Source organism: Scyliorhinus torazame, chromosome 9 (assembly GCF_047496885.1).
Source record: "Scyliorhinus torazame isolate Kashiwa2021f chromosome 9, sScyTor2.1, whole genome shotgun sequence".
NCBI lineage: Eukaryota > Metazoa > Chordata > Chondrichthyes > Carcharhiniformes > Scyliorhinidae > Scyliorhinus > Scyliorhinus torazame.
Window position 1 is genome coordinate 175,698,257 of NC_092715.1, and position 26,328 is coordinate 175,724,584.

Genomic DNA, 26,328 nt, shown 5'->3' on the forward strand with positions numbered 1-26,328 from the left:
CCAGTGTCTGTGTGGATTTCCTCTGGTGCTCTGGTTTCCTCCCACAGTCCAAAGATGTGCAGGTTAGGTGGATTGGTCATGCTAAATGCCCCTTAGGGGGTGGGGCTGCAGGAATAGGGAAGGGAATGGGTCTAGGTAGGATGCTCTATCGAACGGTCGGTGCAGACTCAATGGCCGAATGGCCTCCTTCTGCACTGTAGGGCCTCTATGATACTATTCAAGGAGGGAAGAAATTACGACAATTCTGGAAAGCAAGAATTCAAGTTACAGTATTTGGAAAGATTAAAGAGGTTGGGTGCATGGATGGATGAATTAAGGTATTGAACCAATAGCCCTTTCTCCTATTCAAAAAGATGTGGCTGAAGGGAAAATCTGTATAACATTTCACCACAAGCAGAGTTGAAAGGTAAATTAAGAATTTTTGTCAATAATAACCGGTCCCTTTTGTACTGCAAGTTAACATAAATTAGAACATGTAATACTTATACAGGGCAGTTTGAAGACAGACTCAACAAAGTTGGTTGTGAAATAACAGTAAAGATTCATGCACCAGCCATCTCTCAAGGAATAGGAATACTTTAAATAAAATAACGGAAATATACATGTGGACAATAATTTAAAAATACCACAGAAAACAGCAATGTATGGTTCAAAATTGTATTTGTATGAACATGGATGGAAAAACAACATATTTCCAAAAAACATATTCTGAAAATTCTAACTGCCACAAAACAAAAATCTCAAACTTGTTTGATATATAAAAAGTGCTTTAGACTTGATTGACAATGCTTTAGCGGTTACAGTTCATATGAACATATTCCTTAATGCTGACCCAGTAATGATTTAATTTGGTTAACATTATCCAATTGTAAATCGACAGACAAGTAGGATTAGGTTAGCAAGTCATTTTATACACTTGCGTGGGTAAAACCAATTGCAACAGCACAGTTGTTGAGTCACTGAGGAGGATGTCTTCTTCTTCCAGCTGAAATCAGTCCAAAAGAAAATATAATTGCGAAGCACTGATTTTGGAAAAAAAAAGTGCACCGACCCTAGAGGCCATGATCACACTGCCCTCAAGGCTTCTTTTTAAAAAGAAAGAACGAGTTATAGATTTAGAACAATAATCCGATCAAACAAGTCTTTGTTCGGAACCACAAACAGGAGATAAGATGCTCTGTTCTCCACAGCACTCTTCAATGGCCCACACAATGTGCAGATAATAGACAACTCCTCTGATTAATAAAAAGATAATAGTTGCATGTCTTCAAACAGATATGGAGCCAGCTCAATTTGCCATGCATGTTCCTGTCATGATGTAATTTTACATTGATACAAGCTTGCCAGCTGGCTCCACATGTTTTACAGTATAAAACAGGGAAAGTAATAGAAGGAAACACAAACACAAAAAAAAAGGATTGTCATATGTCGTGCAGAATTCGGTGATTTTATATTCGCCAGTGCCATAGACAATAGACAAGGCAATAGAAAATAGACAAGACCTGTGCGTCATGAATCAATGGCAGTGGAATAAAAAAGTTAATCTATAAAAACTGGATGATTATCTGAAGAGAAAATATTTGCAGGGCTGGAAGAGAAAAGATGGGGGGTGGGGGGAAGTGTACAACTAGCTGGGTTGCTCTTGCAGAGAGCTGGCACAGACACAGCAGGCTGAATGGCCATCCTCTGTGTTGTAATAATTCCATGATTTCACCCACAGATTTTCTTTACATCATGTCTGGGTCGGTTGCAGCCTAATTGAGAGAGATTGGTTGTTGTGACAAATCCATTATTGCTGTATCTTGCAATACCAGGATGGTAACAGGCGAACTAGATGAACTGCGCTTTGTTTTTCATCTAGGAGTTCCAATTTTCTTAGGAGCAGTATCATGTTATCTATTTGGTAATTATTCCACAACTTTGTTCCTGGACTGTAAGCTCAAACAATGCTTCTTTTAGCTCAAATGAAGAGAGATTCCTTTAAAGGTCAGGGAAAAGGAAATTCCCAAATCCATACAACATAAAATATTCCATTGCACTGTGGTATACGGTATAGCTACTAGATTACTGTACACAATTGTATTTAGAAATACAAAACAGTAATTTCATTTTTCAAGTCTTATGCAACGTTTGGTATTACAAATAGGTCTGATGAAAGGCAATTAATCTGAAATGCTGACCCTTTCTCTCTGCCTACCTGTTGAGTGCTTCCAGCATATGCGGTTTTTATTCTTATTGCTAACGACCTTGTTCACCAGACAAAAACAAATGAGATGCTGTGTCACCACATCCGAGCTTTTTTCATTATAAGTTTTAGATACACTTAGCCCTTTAGCATCTTCAAAAAAGACAAACCTTATTTGTTCCAATAAAAAACACTGTAATAAATTGAATCCAGCAGTGAAATATTTCCTGTACTAGGTATCTTTCCTTGTGGGATTCTCATTGAAAGGCAGGTTATCCAGAAGAATTTCCTTCCTGGGCGTTACAGCTGTGGGGGTAAAAAAGACTGGTTATTTGGATCAGTATGGTTATGAGAAGGGAAACTGAGGGCCATAGAGATATTAAAGGCACTTTTGCAGACTTTTTACAAGGAAGGGGAAAGAGAAGCTTTGAAGAGATCATCAAATGTGGATGAAAGTCAAGTCCGTGAAAAAAAACATAATTCATCACCTCTGAATGGAGCATTTTTTGCACTTCTTTCTTGTGTTATATTTATCTGTACAAATGATTATACTTTCAAAAATAATCATAGAGATAATCATAAAATTTACAGTGCAGAGGGAGGCCATTTGGCCTATCGAGTCTGCACCGGCCCTTGGAAAGAGCACGCTACTTAAGCCCACACCTCGACCTGATCCCTGCAACCCGAGCTAACCTTTTGGACACCAAGGCCAATTCAGCGCAGCCAATCCACCTAAACTGCACATCGTTGGCCTGTGGGAGGTAACTTGAGCACTCGGACCAAACCCATGCAGACACGGGGAGAAAGTGGAAACTCCACACAGACAGTTACCTGGGGCTGGAATTGAGCCCGGGTCCCAGGAGCTGTGAGGCAGCAGTGCTAGCTACTGTGCCATCGTGCACATTGATTCTAATGCTGTTGGCCTAATAAAACACTATTACAAATTATGCTCTAGCTTTTCTGATTGTAATACTGACCAAGTTACAATTGGGAACCCTAGGCCTCATTGCCTTATTATTAGCCTGGAGGTTATTTTTTTAAAATTAACCCCCCCCTCCCCCCCAAAAAAAAGAGACATTTAAAAATCAACGAAAAGGATTTATTTATCCGGTGAACCTGTGATGGGAATTGTTTATTATTTTAATCTAATATTTAATAAAATATAAATCTTTTATACAGGAATGTGCTTGTAGTTGTTGGGAGATCAATCATCTCAATCCCAGGACATTGCTGTAGGAGTTTGTCAGGGGCGTGTCCTCGGCCCACCCATCTTCAGCTGCCTCATAAATGACCTTCCCTCCATCATAATGTCAGAAGTGGGATGTTCGCTGATGATTACACCACAATGTTCAGCACTATTCGTGACTCCTCAAAATGTGAAGCACTCTCTGTCCACATGCAGTGAGATCTGATGATATTTAGGCTTTGGCTGACATATGGCATGTCACGGACGCCTGGTGAGCTCTCAGCAGTGGCTAAGATTCTGGACCAGATCCATACATTTTTAAAGTTTTATGACATTACGGAAAGATCGATTCGTTCCAGGAGTGATAATGTAAGAAATAGGGCTTTGTTATTTTCTAAACTAATTTTATTAAAACGAAAGAAAACAATATATAAACTTTTAAACTTCAACCCTAACAATAACAGATTACATGCAGTTTCTTAACCGTAACACATTAATTCCCATTAAACAACACTGCAACAGAACATGCAGCTCACGTGCCACTTTCACAGGTAAAGGCAATACTTGCAGTTACAAAACAATTTTTCTTCTGTTAGGGAAATTCATTCTGAAACTTTTTCAAAGCCTGCCTCGGTGGCAACCTCTCTCAGTTGATTTCCAAAGCATTATCCCCTGCAACTTTCATGGCCTCTCTTGGTCGACTTCCAAAGCCTTCTCCCCTGTAGCATTCTTTCCCCATCTCTCTCTAAGCTCTGCCCAGCCCCTCAAACAAAAGATTCTCCGCTGGGGTTTCCAGACTTGAACCCATCAGCGTTAACTTCGCTGTTTGATTGCCCACTCCCGTTTATACAAAACAGAGCCATGCTATGATATGCAACTAATCTCCCATTGACAAAGAGGCCATCAGACTCTGTAATGGGCTAATAGCTGGTCAGACAGGAGTGTTCTGAAGAACAATGGATCTGGGGCATCCTGTCTATTCCCACTAACAAATTTAATTCTAACTGTAACTCAGCCAGATGTGGGCATATCCCTCTGACTCTGTGCTAGCCGTACCCCCCCCCCCCCCAGTATGTTTAGTATAGATGTAAATGTTACTTGCCACTTAAGTGCCAGGCAATGGCCATGTCCAACAAAATGTGAATCTAACCATCTCCCCATGGCATTCCATGTCCATCGCTGAATTTCCACATCTTGGGGATTATCACTGACCAGAAGGTGAACTGGACCAGCCATACGGCAACAAGGGCAGGTCAGAGGCTGGGTATTCTGCAGAGACTTAACTCACTTCCTAGCTCTCCATAGCCGGTCTACCATCGACAAGGCTCCGTCCCGAGCATGTCAGTTTTAAGACACTGTATCTGGATACATGTCAGGAAGTATCGATAGGCTGGGTCTCATTTCTCTTGAATAGAGATCTTTAAAATTCTGAAAGGTTTGGCCAGAGTGAATATACAGAGAATGTTTCCTCTTATTGCAACAAACATAACTAGAGGTAATCAATTAGATGAAACTTCGCCACTCGAATGAATTTGCTACGTAGGAAGTGGTTGATGAGATTAGTATAGTTACATTTAATGGGAAGCTGGACAAACAAGGGAGGTGGGAATAGAGTGTTACAATACAAAAAGATGGGAGGAAGCTTTACAGGAGTATAAACACCAGTATGGACTGAATGGGTGGAATTTTATGCTGCATATTCTATAAAAGAACAACTCCAAGGCTTGTTATGAGAATAAGAATTGAGGAACTGGATATATTTTTAGTCAAACAAAAGGAGGTTAAGGGATGATCAGACAGAGGCATTTAGAAAAGACAATTTACACTGCAAGTCAGTTGGTAAACGAAGAGCGTGAATTTACGATTGAAGGAAAGAATGAAAGGTCGGATTAAGAGAACTCTTTTTAAAAACCCAGATATTTGTTTGAACACAGATTGCCCACCCAATTAGTGGTGGATGTATCACTTAAATTAACTGAAAAGAAAAAGAAATAGGAACAGGAACGAGACAGAGTGAGTAGATCTTTCAATGAGTTGCCATCGTCACTGCTGCTCGAATGGTTGTTGCCTTGTGTCCTGCACGCTATGGTCTTATTTTCTTGTTCTAGGACTATTAGCCAGTGCACCGTTGACAGTGGCAGAACCAGAAGATACCACCGCTGGCCAACGACAGGCCACAACCACGAAACACACTGCCGCACGGAAAAGTCTGCCCAATGTGATCATAAACAAAAAGAAAACAATGCAATTTCTGTTTTAGCATACAATGTATTTTTTTGGTTAGATTTATGTGCTTCAAAAGGGATCTTACTTACAAATTGTATTGTGGTTTGTGAGAACTCCCTGGATTACTGTTTTTCGGAGAATAATTTCAACATCTGAACCAAATTTAAGTAACTGTGAAGAGAACAAAACACTTGATTCAGAAACAATTACTAAACAAATTCTAGATCCATTTAAACCAAGTCAATGACACTCAATGTAACGTAACAGACCTCTGAGCAATTGTATAAATGTAGAACTTGGCATATTTGACATGCTGGTCACCTCCACCTTTTCAGCATGTGTTCAGCACAGGTCAAGTCCCTTTCGCCACTGATCTACGTAGACTCCCGGTAAACACTGCCTCAATTCTAAAATTCTCATCCTTTTTACAAATTTCTCCACAGCCTCACCACTTGCTATCTCCGTAATTTCCTCCAACCCTACATCCATCCAAGATCTCTGCAGTCCTCCAAATTCTGGCCTCTTGAATATCCCCAGGTTTAATTGCTCCACATTAGCAGCTACACCTTCAGCCCGAAGCATCGAATCCCCTCCACAAACCGCTTGACCTATCTTTTCTTCTTTCAGGCTTTCCCCAAAACCAACCTCTGACCAAGCTTTTTGTCATCTGCCTTAACATCTCCGTTGAGGCTTGGTATCAAATTGGACTTGCTAATGCTCCAGGTTTTCCTACAATAAAGCTAGCAAGCGGTTTTTAAATAACCTATTTCATACACTTTTTAAAAATCAATTTAAAGTACCCAATTATTTTTTTCCCAATTAAGGAGCAATGTAGCATGGTCAATCCACCTACCCTGCACATCTTTCGGTTGTGGGGGTGAGACCCACGCAGACAGGGGGAGAATGTGCAAACTCCACACCCACAGTGACACAGGGCTGGGATCGAACCTAGGTGTTTGGTGCCGTGATTCAGCAGTGCTAACAATCCATTTCACAAACTTAAACCTTTATCAGAAGCATGCTTCAAATGTGTGCCATTGTGCAGATGCAAAAATTGGGGAAAGGCACTTTGCTACAATGTAGTTTAACATTTCTGTTCAATGAATGAGACTATTTACAATTGGTTAGATGAGAGTAAGCGGATAAATGAGAAACATACCAATTTAAATAACAAATACAGAAGTATAGACTACAAAACTGCACAAATGACATGGAAGCATTAGGAAGGCAGGTGTAAGACCTAGCAGGAATGGGAGTGAGGCCACACAGGGAGAGTAGGGCCGCAGGGCAAAGAAAGAGGACAGAGCACTGGTATGGTATACTCACTGGTATGGTATACGCAAAGTGCCAGGGTAGTGGCTAGGCTTGGTGTGGCAACACTGGGATGGCAGCAACAAGGCATTGGAGAACTGGCAAGGTTAAATTGGATTTTCGGGGGAGGAGGGTCAGTAGTGGGAGGCATGGTTGCTTCATGCAGATAAAAAGAAATAACAGAAGGGAAACAAGGAATTCATTAAAATGATTTCCTCAGTGGTAATGAAGAAAAATGATCGATAGAAGCACAATTTGATAATTCTCCACAATTGGAGAAAACAATTCTCTATTATGACTCCCATCAGCTCTCAAAAGGTATTATCTGCTTAGAATCATGCTACACAGGAGGAATCTATTTGGCCCATTATGCCTGTGCTAGCTTCTGTAAGCACTATCCAACTAGTCCTATTCTTTTGCTTTCTCCAAAGTCCTGCAAGCTTTTCTTTTCAAGTATATCCAATTACTATTGAACCAGTTCCCATCATCCTTACAGACAGTGCGGTCCAGATCATAATTCACTGTGCAAGAAATGTTTTCCTCATCTCCCCTATGGCTTTTTTTGCCCATTGCATCTCTAGACATATTTTATTCTTTGATGTGATGTGATGTGGCAAACCAGTATTTGTTGCTCACCCCGAGTCACCCTTGAACTTATTGGTTTGCGAGGCAAGTTAAGAGTCAACCATATCGTTGTGGATCTGGAATCACATGTACGCCAGGTCAGGTAAGGATGGCAGATTTCTGTCCCTAAAGGACATTAGTGAACCTTTCAATTCCAGGTTTTATTAATTGAATTTCAATTCCACCATGATGGGATTTGAATCTATGTCCACAGGGCATTAACCTTGACCTATGGATTTCTAGCCCAGTGTCATTACCACTATGCCAACCTCTTCCCCCACCCCCCCCAAAGAGTCTTCTAGTTATTCTTCTGCCTATAGAAAGAGTTTCACCCGAGCTACTCAATCAAATCCCCTCATGATTTTGAGGACCTCCATGGTAGCTGGAACCTTTTCTCCCCTCCTCCAAGGACATTCCCAGCCTTCTCCAGTCTCTAAATAAGTGAAGTCCTTCGTCCATGCTACTACAAGTCCAGTACATCTCTTCTGCACCTTCTCGAAAGTCTTGAAATTCTTCATCCTATTCCTTTAAAAACCGAATGAGACATTTACAATTTCTATATATCTGCAAAAACAAAAGTGAGTACTTGTAATCTCCCCACCAGTCTTTGACTGTGATTAATGTAGAAATTCTAGTGCCTGATTTACTGACCAGTGGAAATAGATTTTCTGATTCACTCTCATGCTGGCTGTGTCTAATTTTCACATTTCTAAGAGTACAAATTTTACCTTGCATTTTGGCTTTCACAAGCTGACCCACTAAAATCCGACCACTGTCAGGGAAATCCTTTAAATAAGTGCCACCGCCCCAATAGGTGGCATGGTGGCATAGTGGTTGGCACTGCTGCTTCACAGCTCCAGGGACCCGGGTTCAATTCCAGCCTTGGGTGACTGTCTGTGTGAAGTTTGCACGGTCTTCCATGCCTGCATGGGGTTCCTCTGGTTTCCTCCCACAGTCCAAAGATGTGCAGGTTAGGTGGATTGGCCAGGCTAAATTGTCCCTTAGTGTCCAAAAGGTTAGGTCGGGTTATGGGGATAGGTTTGAGGAGTGGGCTTAGGTAGGGTGCTCTTAGGGCAGCACAGTGGCGCAGTGGTTAACACTGCTCCCTCGCGGCGCCACGGTCCCAGATTCGATCCCGGCTCTTGGTCACTGTCCGTCTGGAGTTTGCACAGTCTCCCCGTGTTTGCGTGGGTTTCACCCCCACAGCCCAAAAAGATGTGCAGGGTAGGTGGATTCGCCACGTGAAATTGCCCCTTAATTGGAAAAAATTAATTGGGTACTCTAAATTTATTTTAAAAAGTAGGGTGCTCTTTCCAAGGACTGGTGCAGACTAAATGGGCCGAATGGCATCCATCTGCACCTTAAATTGTATGATTCTATAATTTTATGAAACAATATTTATTATTCCCAAGGCGCTCTTCAAGAATTTCACTGCTCTTATAATCAACTTGGCTGCTGCAGGGAGACACCACAAGAAGAAATGATACCTATTCACAAATACTATTAAATTGAACAGAATGTATGATTTTTCATTAAAATGTAAATAATTACAACTGACATTAATACAGCTGCTCATACCAATAACAGAATTGACCACGATTAACCTCGATCTTTTAAAACCAAAATTACACACACACCCACAGAATATATGTAAATGTAACCATGACACATCCTTGTTCAATTAGTCACTGAGTTCATGGTGAATAGCTGTCAGCCAGCTGAATATTTAGTGGGGGAAGACAGTGTAAAGATGGCCACAATGAACTTACCTCAGTTATTTTCTCTGGAGCCAACTCAGTAATGTTGCGCCGGAATTCAGAGTTAATCTTCTGTCTTGCAGCTAAACAACAGGTCACAAAATTATTTTCGCTACACGATCAATTTCTAAACATAAATATCCATAAATTCGGGTCTCATGTGTTAAAATAATAATCCAGGCCTGAGTAATTCTTTCAGGGCCCCAAGAAACATCACACAAGTTTTCTACCTTTTAAATGCCCTCTAAAGAGTTAGCAGTGAATAATGAAAAGAACACGAGTCAGGGAATTGCAATTTAACAAATATGATTAACAAAATACAACAAAGATAGCAAGGGAATTTTTCAAATATCCTCTAAAGACAAAAGGCTCTGTATATGATTCTGCCATATAATGGAAATTGGTATAGAATTCAGAGTCCTTCAAATCTAAGCTTGTGCACACAACTAAAGTTCGACAAGAGGATGAAGGCATGCACAGTACAAGTGTTTCTTGGATGACATTGATTAGAGTTAAATCTCGATAAGGTTGGTATTGGTAGATGGTGCAATGAGGCTCTTTTCTGTGCAAGATTTTATCCTGTGAAAATTCAGGCCGATAACCAAGATGTCAGATGACAGGAGCACAATTTAGAGGTCGGAGTTGGTTGAATATATTGAGATACACTGGATCCATAGTTCAAAGACACATTAAGCATGAGGAGGACTATTATTAGTATAATGTCAAAAAGAGGAAAAGGACACAAGATGGATGGCAGCCTTATTTTCTTTTCATCTGTCTCCAAAATTAAAATATATTGAATTTAGATTTTTGAACCTTGCAAGTCGTTATCAGAGTAAACAGCTTCTTATAGCCTGCTAAACTCCAGTATGCAGAATGAACTGGCTTCAGATGGATTCCTGAATCTGTTACTGACACAATTACACAAATTTGAAGTGAAATATGTCAAATTAAAATGATAATGAAAAGAGGATGTGCAGACAAAGAATTTCTGCTCTGACGCTTCTGACATCTCTTATTTTTGATCCAAGCTGAAATTTTATTCTGTTGCTTAAGTAACAGAATAAATAAATAATTCCAGATGAGGCAATTTTGTGACCTCTACTTCCACCTGTACACAGGCAGGCATGAAAATTACAGACACACAAGAAGCATGACTGAATTTAAGGGGTCACTGATCTGAAGTTGAGCATCGCTCTCCTGGGAACCCAACTTAAACAAAAGCGTCTAGCTGCATGTATGTAAGCGACGTACAAACTATCAAAAACTCAAAACATAGACTTAAAGCCTTCAAAGATCGGTAAAATCTTTGTTAATTTAAGCTTGGAGTAACTAGAGATCGGTCACTGAAAATCGGGCGGGATTCTCCCATCGGGCGGCTAAGTGCCGACGCTGGCGTAACAACGGGAGTGTTTTACTCCGGCGTGGCGCCCGTTCAGAGACCCGATTCTCCGGGCCACAGTGGGGTAGCACGGCGCTGGAGTGGCCTACGCCGCTCAAGCTGCCGATCCCGGCGTGAACCCAGCGCCGCGGGGTCCGCGCAAGCGCAGATGGCCCTGCGCCAACTAGCGCATGCGCAGCGGCCTTCTTCCCCGCGCAGGCCCCAACGCCAAATGGCGCAGGGCTACAGGAGCCGGCGTGGAGGAAAGGAGGCCCCCCCAACAGAGAGGCCGGCCCGCCAATTGGTGGGCCCTGCTACGGAGGCCCCCCTGGGGTCAAACACCCACCCCCCCCCTCCACAGGCCGCCCCGGACCCTTCAACACCGAGGTCCCGCCGGCTCAGAGGATGTTAGAACGGCGCCGGCGAGACTCGGCTTTTTGTTGACGGCCACTCGGCCCATCCGGGCTGGAGAATCAGCGCACCGGCACGTACGGAGAGTCGCCGCATACCCCAACCGGCGGCGCACAGCCGGCCCCAGTGGTACCGATTCTCCGCAGTCCCAGCATCGGGGCAGCGTGCCGCGATTTGTCCGGCCCGCCGCCGATTCTCCGACCCGGCCGGGGGGGAGGGGGTCGGAGAATTCCGCCCCAAATGTTTGTTTTCTATGTCAGTGAACCATCGGGTATTTTCTTTAAAAGATCATCCAAATCAGGTTTTGCAGAAGTCAAAATTTGATAGAAAAAAATAACTGGACTGGTTCGCACTCACAACTCAAAGCCAGAAAAGAAAGAAAGGAAATGTTGACAATAGTCACATCGCACAGTAATAAGCAGCTTGTCGAGCTTTCAGATTTTGTTTGCTGTCATACTATGTGAATCCAAAACAATTGTATAGCAGCATTAAATATAATGTACTGTCACAAAACCCTGGGCCAGTGCACAGTCAATTCCAGTCCCCAACTCACCCAAGTTGCAACACAAGTGAAATGAGATGTTATTTTAAAATAGCAGAGGATCTTGGCTGAGCCCAATAAACTGCAGTCACAAAATGTGTAAAATCTGAACACCAGTTAACCAATATTATGTACAACATTGTTAAACTGACAACAATGTAACTGACTACTTAATACCCTTCCTCACGCACACACAGACGCACACATGCATCTGCCAAACTCTCAAAAAGTATCATGCAGGAACCAATCACTGACCGTTGTCAGGCAGAAAAGTGCCCCTGGCTTACCCACCAGTTGCCAGCCAACCAATCCAACCGACTTCCTCTAAAGCTGGCTCCTAAGATCCACTTGGCGCCAAAGCGTCTGGTTTCTCGTCTCCAAAATACAAAACCTGGAACGTAACGCCCTGACAAGCAGACTGATTCAGGTTGGGATTTCTGCTTAAAGGCATATTATATGGGTCCATGGTCCAAAAATAATCAAAGAAAAAGAAAATGGAACAAAGGAAAATAAGCAAGAAGGACTCTTACACTACTTAAGAAAGTTTTCACCTGGCAAAACAAAACTTCTGATTTCGGTTTTCAAATACTTACTTGCACTCAAGACTGCTCCCTTTCATTTACATTTTCCCATCTTTTTTCCCCTCTCAATTTCTCACACATTTGCCATTACCTCTTTACCCCATTCCATTCCTCCTTGATTATGCATTCTTTCGCTCCTTTCCTTTCATATCACTTCCCCATACCCAATCATTCCTTCTCGTCTTCCTTCCCTTTCTTACTGCCACCAGCTCGAAATCTAAACATTACCTACAAAGTAATGGAATGCAGCTTTTCTCCTCCTGTGGATATCGCTAATGCTAAGGATTTGCACTTGCACTTACGGGAACAACTGTGCTTTTGCAGGGCTAGAATGCTAGCAACTAAGAACGACTGACACTACAACTGGCAAGAACATTTACTTCAACTCTGCTTTGTTTTCCATTAAAATGCAAGCAATAAAACACATGTTAACGACTGATGCAAAAACTCTTATGACACCCAACTCCATTGACCAATGCATAGAATCCTAGAATGTACAGTGCAGAAGGAGGCCATTTGGGCCATCGAGTCTGCACTGGCCCTTGGAAAGAGCACCCTCATTAAGCCCACACCTCCTCCCTATCCCCGTAACCTCACCTAACCTTTTTGAACACTAAGGGTCAATTTAGAATGGCCAATCCACCTAATCGGCACATCTTTGGGCTGTGGGAGGAAACCGGAGCACCCGGAGGAAACCCACGCTGACAAGGGGAGAACGTGCAGACTCCGCACAGACAGTGACCCAAGCCGGGAATCGAACCTGGGACCCTGGAGCTGTGAAGCAACCGTGCTAACCACTGTGCTACCGTGCCGCCCCAAAGCACTTTCCAGTTCACAGTCAACTGTCACAAAACTGCCATTGTTTGGAAAGTCCCATTTTTCTACAAATGTCTTCACTAAAAGTAGATGAATTACCAGGCCTGGATGAAATATATCTGATGCGTTGGGTGTTCTGGATCACAAACAGGTCACCAACACTGGAAGTGGTGCAACTCTAATTTATTATAAGGTTAACTATATTAACATACTTGAACTGTGGGTAAATGCAATACCAGCTTTAACTGTTGACCCTTGCATAGTCCTAACCAGGTGATGCACTCAGCACATGGTGACTGTCTGTGTTGCAGGCTGTGAGCTCTGTGCTCCAAGCTGGCTGCTACTAAAATGAGCGGGGACTCTCCTGTCCCCTGTCTTTATAGTGCGTGTGCTCTCACTGGTGATTGGCTGCGGTGTTGTGTATGCTGATTGGTCCCACTGTATGTCCATCAGTGCGTGTGTCTGCACCATAATATACTGGTGTATATTATGACAATATCCAGGTTAAGAGAAGCAAGGGAGGAAATAGAGAAGGCTCTAACCAACATTTTCCAATCCACTCTGACTCCAGCTGTGGTGCCGGAGAAACTGCACCAATTAATGCTGTACTGCTTCTGAAAAAGGCTTGGGAAGAGATAGGCCTGTCGTCACTCCTCGGTCTGTGAGCCAAACATTGGTGGTTGGTAAATTTGTGAGGGACAGTATTCACTGTCATTTATAAAAGGCACAGGTTAACGTAGGACAGTTAGTATAGATTTGTCAAGGAAGATAGTGCCTGATTAACTTTATTGACTTTTGTGAGGAGGTAAGAAGGAGGGAAGCTGATGTCATCAACATGGCTTTTAGCAAGGCTTTTGACAAGGTTCCATTTGGCAGACTGGTCCAAAAAGTAACAGTTCATGAGATCAAAGGCAAAATGCAAGTCGGTCCAAATCAACTCAGTGGCAGGAAGCATATGGTAATGGGTCCACAATGTCTTTTGTGACTGGAAGCTAGATTTCCAGTGGGCCACAGCACTAGGTTCTATGTTTCTTGTGTAATATATCGATGATTTTGATTTAAATGTAGCAGGCATGATTAAGAAATTTGCAGGTAGGGTGGCAAGATGGCACAGTGGGTAGCACTGCTGCCTCATGGCGCCGAGGACCCGGGTTTGATCCTGGCCCCAGGTCACTGTCCGTGTGGAGTTTGCACATTTCCTCGTGGGCCTCCGCCTCAACATTTGCAGACACAGATCTGGGGTGGCTCCTGGATGTGGTGGAGGTCAGGAGGGTTGTCCTGTTCCCCCGAGGGTGAGCCACAGAGCAGCAAGTGCTGCCTGGGATGAGGTGGCGGCAGCCGTGAGCTCGGGAGGTGTGACCAGGAGGACTGGTCTCAAGTGTCATCGCCCCCCCCCCCACCCCCGCCGCCCTACCAACTGAGGGTCCCCCAACCCCTGCTGAGCACATGGGCGGCAGGTCCAGCACACCTGGGTTCATTGCCTGGGAGTAAAAATGGTTACTCACCTCCTGGGCTCCCCACAGAAGCTCTTCCGCCAGGTTCATGTTTATAAACAGGAGTACTAAGCGGCGCCAGTGTGACCACTTGCTGGGCAGGCCGATGAATGACGGGAGGCTGTTGGATATGGAGTGGCTCCCGTTAACTGTATGGAAATAGGACTTAAGTGGTGATAATTGGTTTCTTGCCAAGCTTTGGCAGCATCCCGATTTTGCCGATCGAAGAGAGCCGGTTGCATCGCAAACTGTTTGGCGCCTGGCGCGATTCTGGTGTTTGGCCCCTCCTGCTATTCACCGGCATCGTATCGCTCGAGTGAGAGCGTAACGAGGCCGGAGAATCGCGCCCAATGCATTTGGAGAAGACAAACAAAAATGAATAAACAATAAATGGTCAGATACTAAAAGGCTAAGGGGAACAAGGGGACTTTAGAATACATGTCTTCAGATTCCTGAAGGTAGTAGGACAAAGAATTATGATTAATACATTCATACCGCTCACCCAGTGGTGGTCGCTACAATGAAAATGCGGAGAAACTTTCGGTAGCACTTTAAATTATGAGCGGTGTTGAAGATGGCGCCAATTTGTGCGAACCATATGTTCGAGCTGGCAAGATTGGATGGCAGGTTTAGGGGCTGGGAGGAAAAAGGGGGGGGGGGGTGGGGGAGGAATGAGGGATTTGTTTCTGGAGGGGCGCTTCGCGAGTTTAGAGGAGCTGTCAGAGAACTTTGGGTTTTCGCAGTTAGAAAACTTTAGGTATCTGCAGGTTCGGGACTTTGTGGGGAAGGTTTTGCCGTGATTCACGGCAGTGCCGTCATCATCGCTGTTGGAACAGGTATGGTTTCTCGCTAGGACGGAGGAGTGGAGTACTCCTGGAATGTACGGGTGATCTTGGCCGAGGATATTGCACCTCTGGAGGGGATTAAGGCCAAGTGGGAGGAGGAGTTGGGGGCGGGATTGGAGGGGATATGAAGCCCTGCGAAGGCTGACCGCCACGTCTTCATACGTGAGACTTATACAGTTAAAGGTGGTACACCGGGTGCATTTAACAAGGTGCAGGATCAGTCGGCTGTTTGAGTAAGTGGAAGACAAGTGTGAGCATATGTCCTGGTTATGTCCTGAGTCAGTCAGATTTTGGGTCGACTTCTTAAGCACCATGTTGCCGATTCTGCCAATGGGATTGGAGTCCAGTCCCTTAGAGGCCCTATTTGGGGTGACAGACCTGCCGAAGCTGCAGGCGGGGGCTGATGTTTTAGCCTTGGCCTCTCTGATTGCTCGCAGGCGGGTTCTGTTGAAGTGGAGATCAGCTTCTCCACCCAAGACCTCAGTATGGCTGGGAGATCTTATGCAGTTTCTAACCTTGGAAAATTAAGTACACCATAAGGGATGCAATTCTGTACTTCAAAGAGCTAGTCATAATCAGCAGTTGAGGGGGCGGGGGGGTTGTTTTTTGGGGTTTGTCTTTCTTGCTTTATACTGATTAAAAAATGGTTAATAAAAATATATATATTTTAAACAAATGCATACATACAGGCTATATTTCTTTACTAAGTGAGACATTGAATACACGAGCAGGGATGTTATGCTAAACTGTACAAAACACTAGTTAGGCCATAGCTACAGCACTGTGTAGAGCTCGTCAGTACTTTCATTTCATTTTCATTTCACACTGTGGTGGTAAGCATTAGGGGTATTACGGTCCCGTGATGCCGAGAGGCTATTGGTGGATAGACGCCGGATCCCGATTGGATCAGCCGGATACTGGCTCCACCCACTACGGCGGACCATAAGAGCCCGGGTTCTCCCAGCAGCCGCATTCTGCAACTGTGCTGCTGGGGAACAAGTCTGCGTAATAAAGCCATCGATTGACTCCTTCTCATCTCGTCTCGTGAATGATTGATTGTGCTACAATTTATTACGCAGACTTTAAAGGACATGGAGCTCCGAATCATTCCGGAGTGTCTGCGAATCAGCCCCCACGTGGCAAATTCAGCGGCCACTTTTAAACACTGGTTAGCGTATTTTGAAGGATACCTCCGAACGGCCACCTGCCACCAACAGACCAGAAAATGTTGGTCCTGCATTCCAGGGTGAGCCCGGAAATCTACTCTCATAGAGGACGCAGACGATTACCAGGCGGCACTCGCCATGCTGAGAGGACGCCATGTTCGGCCCGTCAACCAGGTTTACGCAAGCCACCAGCTCGTGACGAGACGGCAAATCCCCGGGGAAATCGCTGGATGAATTCTACAGTGCGCTGCTAATACTGGGGAGAAATTGCAACTGCCCACCGGTTCCGGCTAATGAACATACGGAGCTACTGATTCGGGATGCTTTCGTGGCAGGTATGCTTTCGTCCCAAATTCGCCAGCGATTGCTGGAAAGAGACTCACTAGGCCTCAAGGAGTCACGGGCCCTCGCTGCCTCGTTCGCTGTGGCATCACAGAACGCCCGTGCCTACGCCCCCGACCCGCACAGCAGCCCCTTGGGGACCGTGGACACCCGCCGCGACCGAACCCCCGACACCCCCCGCAGGCCTGTGCTGCCAGAGCGCCAGATCACCTGGGTGGGCCCCGCTGCTACTTTTGTGGCCAAGCGAAACACCTCCGACTGCGCTGCCCGCTCAGTCCTCTGTAAAGGGTGCAGCACAAAGGGGCACTTTGTTGCAGTGTGCCAGGCCCAGGGGGGGTCGCCGCAATCTCCGGGGGAGAATCAGGACCCCAACCTCAATCCCCCCCAACGATCCATGTGCGGCCACCGAATGCCGCCATCTTGGGTCCCGGACTCCATGCGGGAGGGATGGGCGCTGCCATTTTGTGCTCCTCCAGCCACGTGCGATCAATGGGCGGTGCCATCTTGTCCACCCCCGACCGCGTGCGACCCGTGACGTCCTGCCTGATCGACTCTGGGAGCACGGAGAGTTTTATACATCCCGATACGGTAAGACGCTGTTCCCTTCCGATCCACCCGAGTAATCAAAAGATTTTCCTGGCAGCAGGATCCCATTCTGTAGAGATCAAAGAGTTCTGCATCGCGAACCTCACGGTGCAGGGGAGGGAATTCAAGAACTACCGGCTTTACGTCCTTCCCCACCTCTGCGCTGCCACACTCCTGGGGTTGGATTTTCAGTGCGACCTCCAGAGTTTAACGTTCCAATTTGACGGCCCTTACTCCCTCTCACTATCTGCGGCCTCGCGACCCTCAAGGTTGACCCGCCTTCCCCGTTTGCGAACCTCACCCCGGATTGCAAACCCATCGCCACTAGGAGCAGACGGTACAGCGCCCAGGACCGAACCTTTATCCGGTCAGAAGTCCAACGGCGGCTGAGGGAAGGCATAATCCAGGCCAGCAATAGTCCCTGGAGAGCTCAGGTGTTAGTTGTAAAGACTGGGGAGAAGCAGAGGATGGTCATAGACTATAGTCAAACCATCAATAGGTACACGCAGCTGGATGCGTACCCTCTCACCCGCATATCTGACATGGTCAATTGGATTGCACAGTACAAGGTCTTTTCCACGGTGGACCTTAAGTCCACCTATCACCAACTCCCCATCCGCCCGAGTGACCGCAAATACACTGCTTTTGAAGCAGATGGGCGGCTCTATCACTTTTTAAGGGTTCCATTCGGCGTCACTAATGGGGTCTCTGTCTCCAACAGGAGATGGACCGAATGGTTGACCGGTACGGTTTGCAGGCCACGTTTCCGTATCTCGATAACGTCTCCATCTGCGGCCACGACCAGCAGGATCACGACGCCAACCTCCGAAAATTCCTCCAGACCGCAAACGCCCTGAATCTCACATACAACAGGGAGAAATGAGTGTTTAGCACCGACCGGCTAGCCATCCTCGGCTACGTAGTGTGAAACGGAGTTATAGGCCCAGACCCGGAACGCATGCGCCCCCTTATGGAGTTCCCCCCTCCCTCACTGCTCCAAGGCCCTGAAACGCTGTCTGGGCTTTTTCTCTTATTACGCCCAGTGGGTCCCCAACTATGCCCAGTGGGTCCCCAACGGGCAGCACGGTAGCATTGTGGATAGCACAATTGCTTCACAGCTCCAGGGTCCCAGGTTCGATTCCGGCTTGGGTCACTGTCTGTGCGGAGTCTGCACATCCTCCCCGTGTGCGCGTGGGTTTCCTCCGGGTGTTCTGGTTTCCTCCCACAGTCCAAAGATGTGCAGGCTAGGTGGATTGGCCATAATAAATTTCCCTTGGTGTCCAAAATTGCCCTTAGTGTTGAGTGGGGTTACTGGGTTATGGGGATAGGGTGGAGGCGTTAACCTTGGGTAGGGTGCTCTTTCCAAGAGCCGGTGCAGAATCGATGGGCCAAATGGCCTCCTTCTGCACTGTAAATTTTACGATACGCGGACAAGGCCCGTCCGCTAATTCAGTCCACTGTCTTTACCCTGTCGATAGAGGCCCGCCAGGCCTTCAGCCGCATCAAAGCGGATATCGCAAAGGCCACGATGCAGGCCATCGACGAGTCCCTCCCCTTCCAAATCGAGAGCGACGCGTCCGACGTAGCTCTGGCGGCCACCCTCAACCAAGCGGGCAGACCCGTGGCCTTTTTCTCACGCGCCCTCCATGCCTCAGAAATCTGCCACTCCTCAGTGGAAAAGGAGGCCCAGGCCATAGTGGAAGCTGTGCGATATTGGAGGCATTACCTGGCCGGCAGGAGATTCATTCTCCTCACTGACCAACGGTCGGTTGCCTTCGTGTTCGATAATGCACAGCGGGGCAAGATCAAGAACGACACGATCTTGCGGTGGAGGATCGAACTCTCCACCTATAACTATGAGATCTTGTATCGTCCCGGGAAGCTAAACGAGCCTCCTGATGCCCTTTCCCACAGCACATGTGCCAACGCACAAGTGGACCGCCTCCGAACCCTCCACGAGGACCTCTGCCACCCGGGGTCACTCGGTTCTATCACTTCGTGAAGACCCACAACCTGCCCTACTCCATCGAGGTCAGAACAGCCACCTGGAACTGCCAAATCTGCGCAGAGTGCAAGCCGCTCTTCTACAGGCCAGATAAAGCGCACCTGATAAAGGCTTCCTGTCCCTTTGAATGCCTCAGTCTGGACTTCAAAGGCCCCCTCCCCTCCACCGACCGCAACACATACTTCCTGAACGTGGTTGACGAGTACTCCCGTTTCCCATTCGCCATACCCTGCCCCGACATGACCGTGGCCACGGACATTAAAGCCCTCTGCATCATCTTTACACTGTTCGATTTCCCCGCCTATATACATAGCGATAGCGGGTCCTCCTTCATGAGCGACGAACTGCGTCAATTCTTGCTCAGCAAGGGCATTGCCTCAAGCAGGACGACCAGTTACAACCCCCGGAATAATGGACAGGTCGAGAGGGAGAACGGAACGGTCTGAAAGACCGTCCTGCTGGCCCTACGGTCCAGAATCAGTCCCCCGCTGGCAGGAAGTCCTCCCGGACGCCCTTCACTCCATCAGGTCGCTGCTGTGTACCACAAAAAATCAAACACCTCACGAACGCCTCCTTGTCTTCCCTAGGACGTCCTCCTCCGGAACGTTACTCCCGACCTGGCTGGCAGCCCCGGGACCCATCCTGCTCCGAAAACATGTGCGGGTACACAAATCGGACCCGTTGGTTGAGAGGGTTCACCTCCTCCACGCGAACCCTCAGTACGCGTACCCCGACGGCCGACAGGACACGGTCTCTCTGCGGGACCTGGCGCCTGCTGGATCTACACACACACCCCCAACACCAATCACCCCCTCCCTCCCACCGGCTCGCCCCACAGCCGCCCCCTTCCCGGGTGGATCGGTCCTTCCCCCGGACCCGCCTAGGAGTAGTGAAGCAGGAAGAGACATCGCTACGCTCCCAGAGACGATGGTGCCCGAGCCAGCGCCTGCATCACCGCCGGGGCTGAGACGATCGGGGAGGATGACCAGGGCATCCATTCGACTCATCGAATCATTATAACAAAGCAAGAAATGCCTCTGTAAATAATTCAGTTGCCCAGTAAAAGCGGCATTGTAAATAGTGCTGGTAGTTTGATATCGGAGCATAGCCGCTGTGTTAGTGGCATCCCAGGTACCGATTCTGTAAACCCCTACCACCATACGGCCCACTAGCCCGGCCGGGTTCTTTTTTAACAAGGGGTAAATGTGGTGGGTATGCATTAGGGGTATTATGGTACCCTGTGATGCTGAGAGGCTATTGGTGGATAGGGTCCCGATTGGATCAGCCACCTACTGGTTCCATCCAGTAAGGCGGAGTATAAGAGCCCGGGTTCTCCCGGCAGCCGCATTCTGTAACTGTGCTGCTGGGGAACAACTCTGCGTAATAAAGCCATCGATTGACTCCTTCTCATCTCGTCTCGTGAGTGATTGATTGTGCTACATACACTACTACACTGTAGGAAGGATGTGATTGCACTAGAGGGGAGATTCAGGACGAGGAAAGATTACATTACCTGGTGTCACAACCATGTAAAAGGTGTTTCTTCGACGTGGTTAACGAAGTAAGACATTGGCAAGTCATGTTGCAGCTGTATAGAACCTTAGTTAGGCCACACTTGGAGTATAGTGTTCAATTCTGGTCGCCACACTACCAGAAGGATGTGGAGGCTTTAGAGAGGGTGCAGAAGAGATTTACCAGAATGTTGCCTGGTATGGAGGGCATTAGCTATGAGGAGCGGTTGAATAAACTCGGTTTGTTCTCACTGGAACGAAGGAGGTTGAGGGGAGACCTGATAGAGGTCTACAAAATTATGAGGGGCATAGACAGAGTGGATAGTCAGAGGCTTTTCCCCAGGGTAGAGGGGTCAATTACTAGGGGGCATAGGTTTAAGGTGAGAGGGGCAAGGTTTAGAGTAGATGTACGAGGCAAGTTTTTTTACGCAGAGGGTAGTGGGTGCCTGGAACGATAGTGACATTTAAGGGGCATCTTGACAAATACATGAATAGGATGGGAATAGAGGGATACGGACGCAGGAAGTGTAGAAGATTTAGTCGGGCAGCATGGTCGGCACGGGCTTGGAGGGCCGAAGGGCCTGTTCCTGTGCTGTACATTTCTTTGTTCTTTGTGTGTTGTGAACTGGTGAGTGTTTCAATTTAAAAATAACCAGCAGCAAAGCTTTAGACTTAAACGAGATAAAGGTTTGTTTATTACAAAACTACCTGCTGTATGTTACTTCAATAGAAATAATAAAGTTAGTAACTAAATACATACAAAGGTTAAATGCAGATAAGGATAAAAGATGCATGCAAAGATGAGATTCAGTTTAGTCCTTGAAGGTATTGCAGGCCCTTAGCTTGGCATGCCAGTTGTCTGGAGCAAAGGGTTGAAGTTAAAAGGTTGTGTCCAACAGCTGTGATGGCTTCCATGGTTGAATAGTCAGCATTTCCCTTTTCAGATCGAGCAGCATAGGGGAGTGAAGGTCTCTTTTATTTATTGGTTTTGCTGGCATGGCACTTAACAGCCAGAATTCCTTTTTCAGCAAAGTAGAATGACTTCTGGACAACTTCTCTATGACTACTGGTGACAGGAAGAAATCCAGCCCTCACATGTTGTCCACACTTAGCCCAACCGAGAGCTGTGGGCTGGGCCTGTCTTCCAGAGGTCTTCTGGGTTCTCTGCCAGCCACTCTATATATAGTTCAAAACGCAATGGCTGCTATCCCAAACTACCTCAAATTATGCTTCCATATTGTGTGTTGGGTTAGCTCAGGTTTGGGGGCGCAGTCTTGTCCATTGTTCTCGCGCGGAGATAATTAACCTTTCAAATGCCTCAGCCTTTAATTTGAATGGTTCTTGTTCTTCCAGGTTTGGCAAGTTGGAAAGAGCTAGTCGCACCTCATAGAAAGGCATCGTCAATGAGTTCCCGTTTACCCTTGTGGGAAAGCGCATTGAATTTCAAGTGTCTTCGTGTGTCGATTTACATTCCAACTTGGAGCCTCCTAGAAGCTTGGCAAACATTGCAGTCATAAAAAGTCAAGTGCATTTCGGCAGCCTTTTTCTCAACTACTTTGTCCATTTAAAAGAAAGATAAGCTTTTTTTTTCCAAATCCATAATATCACATCTACGCATTTGTGACACTGGGTTATTTTACTTGGAACAGAGGAGGTGGAGGGAAGATTTAATTGAGGTGTATTAAATTATGAGGGGGTGTGGATAGAGTGAATGGGAGGGCTCCATTTTCCTCAGCAGAGGGGCCAAAAACCAGGGTCATACATTTTCAAGTAATAGGTGGAAGAACTGGTTGGTGGATGGTTCATGTGATATTTTTAAAAGATAGGCTTGCAGACCACGAAGGTAAAAATATGAGGAGGTTTACTCAACAGGCTGTAAATAAAAGACTGCCCCTTTTTATGTGCAAAAGACTAATGACTTCTTCAATACGTCACGTGTTCGGACTTTTGAAGCTTTTAAAAAAGTGTTCTCCAACACTTTAGGAGAAATATTTTCACCCAGTGGGTGGTGAAGGTCTGGAGTTCATCCTGAAAGTGTGGGAGAGGAAAAATCCTCATCATGTTTAAAAAACACTCAGAAGCACGGTGGCTCAGTGGTTAGCACCGCAGACTCACGGTGCTGGGGCCCCCGGTTCGATTCTGGGTCACTGTCCGTGTGGAGTTTGCACATTCTCCCCGTGTTTGCGTGGGTTTCACCCTCACAACCCAAAGATGTGCAGGGTAGGTGGATTGGCCACGCTAAATTGCCCCTTAATTGGAAAAAAGGAATTGGGTACTCTAAATTTATTTTTAAAAATGGAAACAAAACACTTGGAAGTGCTACAGCCTGCAAGGCGAGACAAGAGACTGGGATTAGGTCAACAGGTATATTTTTTAATCTGGGGACACAGACACAATGAACTGAATGGTTTTCTTCTGTGCTGTGAATTCCTATGATTCTGTCTCCCAAAATAGAGGCCCAATGCACTACTATTTGTGAAGTTACAATTCCATGCCCTTTTCTATCAAAAGGTCAACACAAGATAGTTGAAGAAACTTCTTTGTCTCAATGTGAAGAACAGAAATCTGCTTTCATCGCAAAAATTCCACGTTTACAATGTTTCCCTGACCTGTTCTTATCTCAGTGTCAGCTGAAATCAGTTGGGAGCACTCATGCCCACGTCAAAGTTGTGAGCTGAATCTTCAAATTTGAATTATAGACATAATCTAGCTTGAACATTCTGGATTGTTATCCTGTGCCACAAAGCACATAAGATTCCTATCAGGCTTGCTGACACTGCGCGGGCAAGGCACACACAAATCAAGAATGCTCACAAGGCTGAAGTACCAAGTGACTGCATTTCCCTGTGAAGACCTAACCAGCACCTTCAAGAATGGGGGGAGGAGAGAAATGTATATATTTTTTGTAAAATGCTTTTGTGAAGGTCAGGTTTTTCGATCTTTAGCAGATTGGATCTTTTCAAATTAACTTAGTATGGGTATTTGCTGTCCATATGTGTGTACTTACAGTAATATAGAGCTCATGATTGCATTGCAAGATCGAAGAGAATAAATGCAAGTTTGGCAGGCATACTAAAATGAGGAGGCTCCACAAATATGCTCACCCTCAATGCCGGGGGCGACCAGCACACCAGTGCAAAAGACCAGGCTGAAGCAATTGCAACAATCTTCAGCCAGAAGTGCCAGGTGGCTGATCCATCTTGGCCTCCTCCAGTGGTCCCCAAAACCAGAGCTCCCAGCCTGCAGCCAATTCGATTCATTTCACATGGTCGAGAAATGGCTGAAGGCACTGGATTACTGCAAAAGCTATATGACAACATTCCAGCAACAATGCGGAGTGCTTGTGCTGCAGAATTAGCTGTTCTCAGTCATGATAGACCAAAACTACGAATTATGTTTGAACATTTTAAACTTTTAAATATGACGTATTTTTCAAATTAGACGTACAAGCCAAAGACGGCTGAGGGTATAAATTCTGCAAATGTAAATTTAGTGACTGTCTAACAATTTCCTGTCTGGATAATGCCAAGTCCTGAGAGATAGTGGGATATCACACCCTTTTTTTCCAGACAGCAAACCATCAAAGGCATGAAGCAACTAACAGGGCAGCACGGTAGCAGAGTGGTTAGCACCGTTGCTTCACAGCTCCAGGGTCCTAGGTTCGAATCGCGGCTTGGGTCATTGTTTGTGCGGAGTCTACACGTCCTCCCTGTTTCTGTGTGGGTTTCCTCCGGGTGCTCTGGTTTCCTCTCACAGTCCAAAGATGTGCAGGTTAGGTGGACTGGCCATTCTAAATTGCCCATTGTGTTCAGAAAGGTTAGGTGGGGTTACTGGGTTGTGGGGATGGGGTGGTGGTGTGAGCTTAGGTGGGTTCGTCTTTCCGGTGTGGACTCAATGGGCCGAATGGCCTCCTTCTGCACTGTAAATTCTATGATTCTATCCTGTGGAGATAACAGGAGCCGATCATCTCAGCAAGAATCACATCCCGCAAGTTATGTCCCAGGGTAAAAGCAAATTACTGCGGATTCTGGAATCTGAAACCAAAAGAGAAAACGCTGGAAAATCTCAGCAGGTCTGGCAGCATCTGGAAGGAAAGAAGAGCTAACGTTTCGAGTCCAGATTACCTTTTGTCAAAGTTATGTCCCAGACCTGTTGTGGGGTCTCCCCTTTTCCAGGGACACACAGGAGACCGCTCTAATAAAAAAAAAACAGCTGTAAACTTGTTCACAAGTTCCCTTCCCTTGCAGATCCCTTTTCCCCGTTCAAATATTTATGTTTTCAAAGGAGCCATTTTAACCAGGCTTTGAGTTAAGGAAAGAGTGAGTTTATTAGCTACTAAACAGGAGGAACAATTGTTTTTAAAATGCATTTGCATACATTCACACAGATTAGAAATGAGAAATGGCTCCAAAATTAAGTATTAACAAAAAAAAAAAGAATCAATCTTTGACTTGACCGTGTGGAGTTGATGGTGAAATATTGCAGCCGTTGGAAGTTCTTAATTCCAGCAATGCAGACTTCTGAAGAATATATGGAGGTTTGATAGATATAACTAAAATGAGGACACTCTACGTATATCCCATCCTCAATGTTGGGGGAACCAGCACATCAGTGCAACAGATAAGGCTGAAGCATTCGCAATCTTGTTGCAACCAACTGAGGGGGTTGAATAAAAATAGAGGGACTCGGTTCATCCCTCCTCACCCAGCGCTATCCCATCTGGGGTTTAATAAATTGGGGCTCATGCCAAAATAATTTCCACAGAGGGGATGGTGGGTAACAAATTTGAGGACCTCACTGAGAACCAGTCATAACAGCCCCTAGCCAAGTTGTTCCAGTACAACATTGGCATCTACCCTGTCATGTGAGTACCTTTAAGACATGGATGTTTAAGCAATGTACCTTTAAGAAAACAGTGATGTCAGAGAGTGGGTGGAGCGGAGGTCAAGTCAGCCATTTTGCAGTTTAGTTTTGCAGTTTTGAAAAAGAGCTGGTGTGTGTCTGTGTGTTTCCAGAGAGCTGCAGTTTTGCAGTTTGAAAAGAGCTTGGGCGTGTCTGTGTTTGCAGTGAGCTGGATCTCTGCCATGAAAGACTATCTCTGGATCATTTGGGTGATTTAAACTCATAATAGTAAAGCCTTTAACCTGATGGGATTCTGTTTAAAGGTGTGAAGTCTCTTGGAAGTTTGAAGGAACGTTTTGAGGAATTATTTACTGTTGCAAAATTTTCTGAGTTATCTTTGAAGTAAGGGGTGTTAAGAGATCCAATGTTTATTTAAGATGTTAAGTTGAGTTCATGGAATAAACAGTGTTTTGTGTTTAAAAACCCACGTGTCCATATAGGGAACAAGCCGTGTGCTAGG

General features: G+C 45.8%; 1 protein-coding gene across 2 annotated transcripts in view; it reads right to left on the reverse strand.

Moving 5' to 3' along the window:
• Positions 1–643: 643 nt before the first annotated feature.
• lyrm7 (LYR motif containing 7) overlaps positions 644–26,328 on the reverse strand; it is a 31,217-nt gene continuing 5,532 nt past the window's right edge. For both annotated transcript variants that reach the window (XM_072516845.1, XM_072516844.1), the window contains exons 3-5: positions 9,302–9,372; positions 5,687–5,768; positions 644–2,491 (exon numbers count right to left, since the gene is read on the reverse strand). In XM_072516845.1, the coding sequence (XP_072372946.1) occupies positions 2,418–2,491; positions 5,687–5,768; positions 9,302–9,372 (227 nt within the window). In that variant the 3' untranslated portion in view covers positions 644–2,417. The remainder of the gene's footprint in view (positions 2,492–5,686; positions 5,769–9,301; positions 9,373–26,328) is intronic.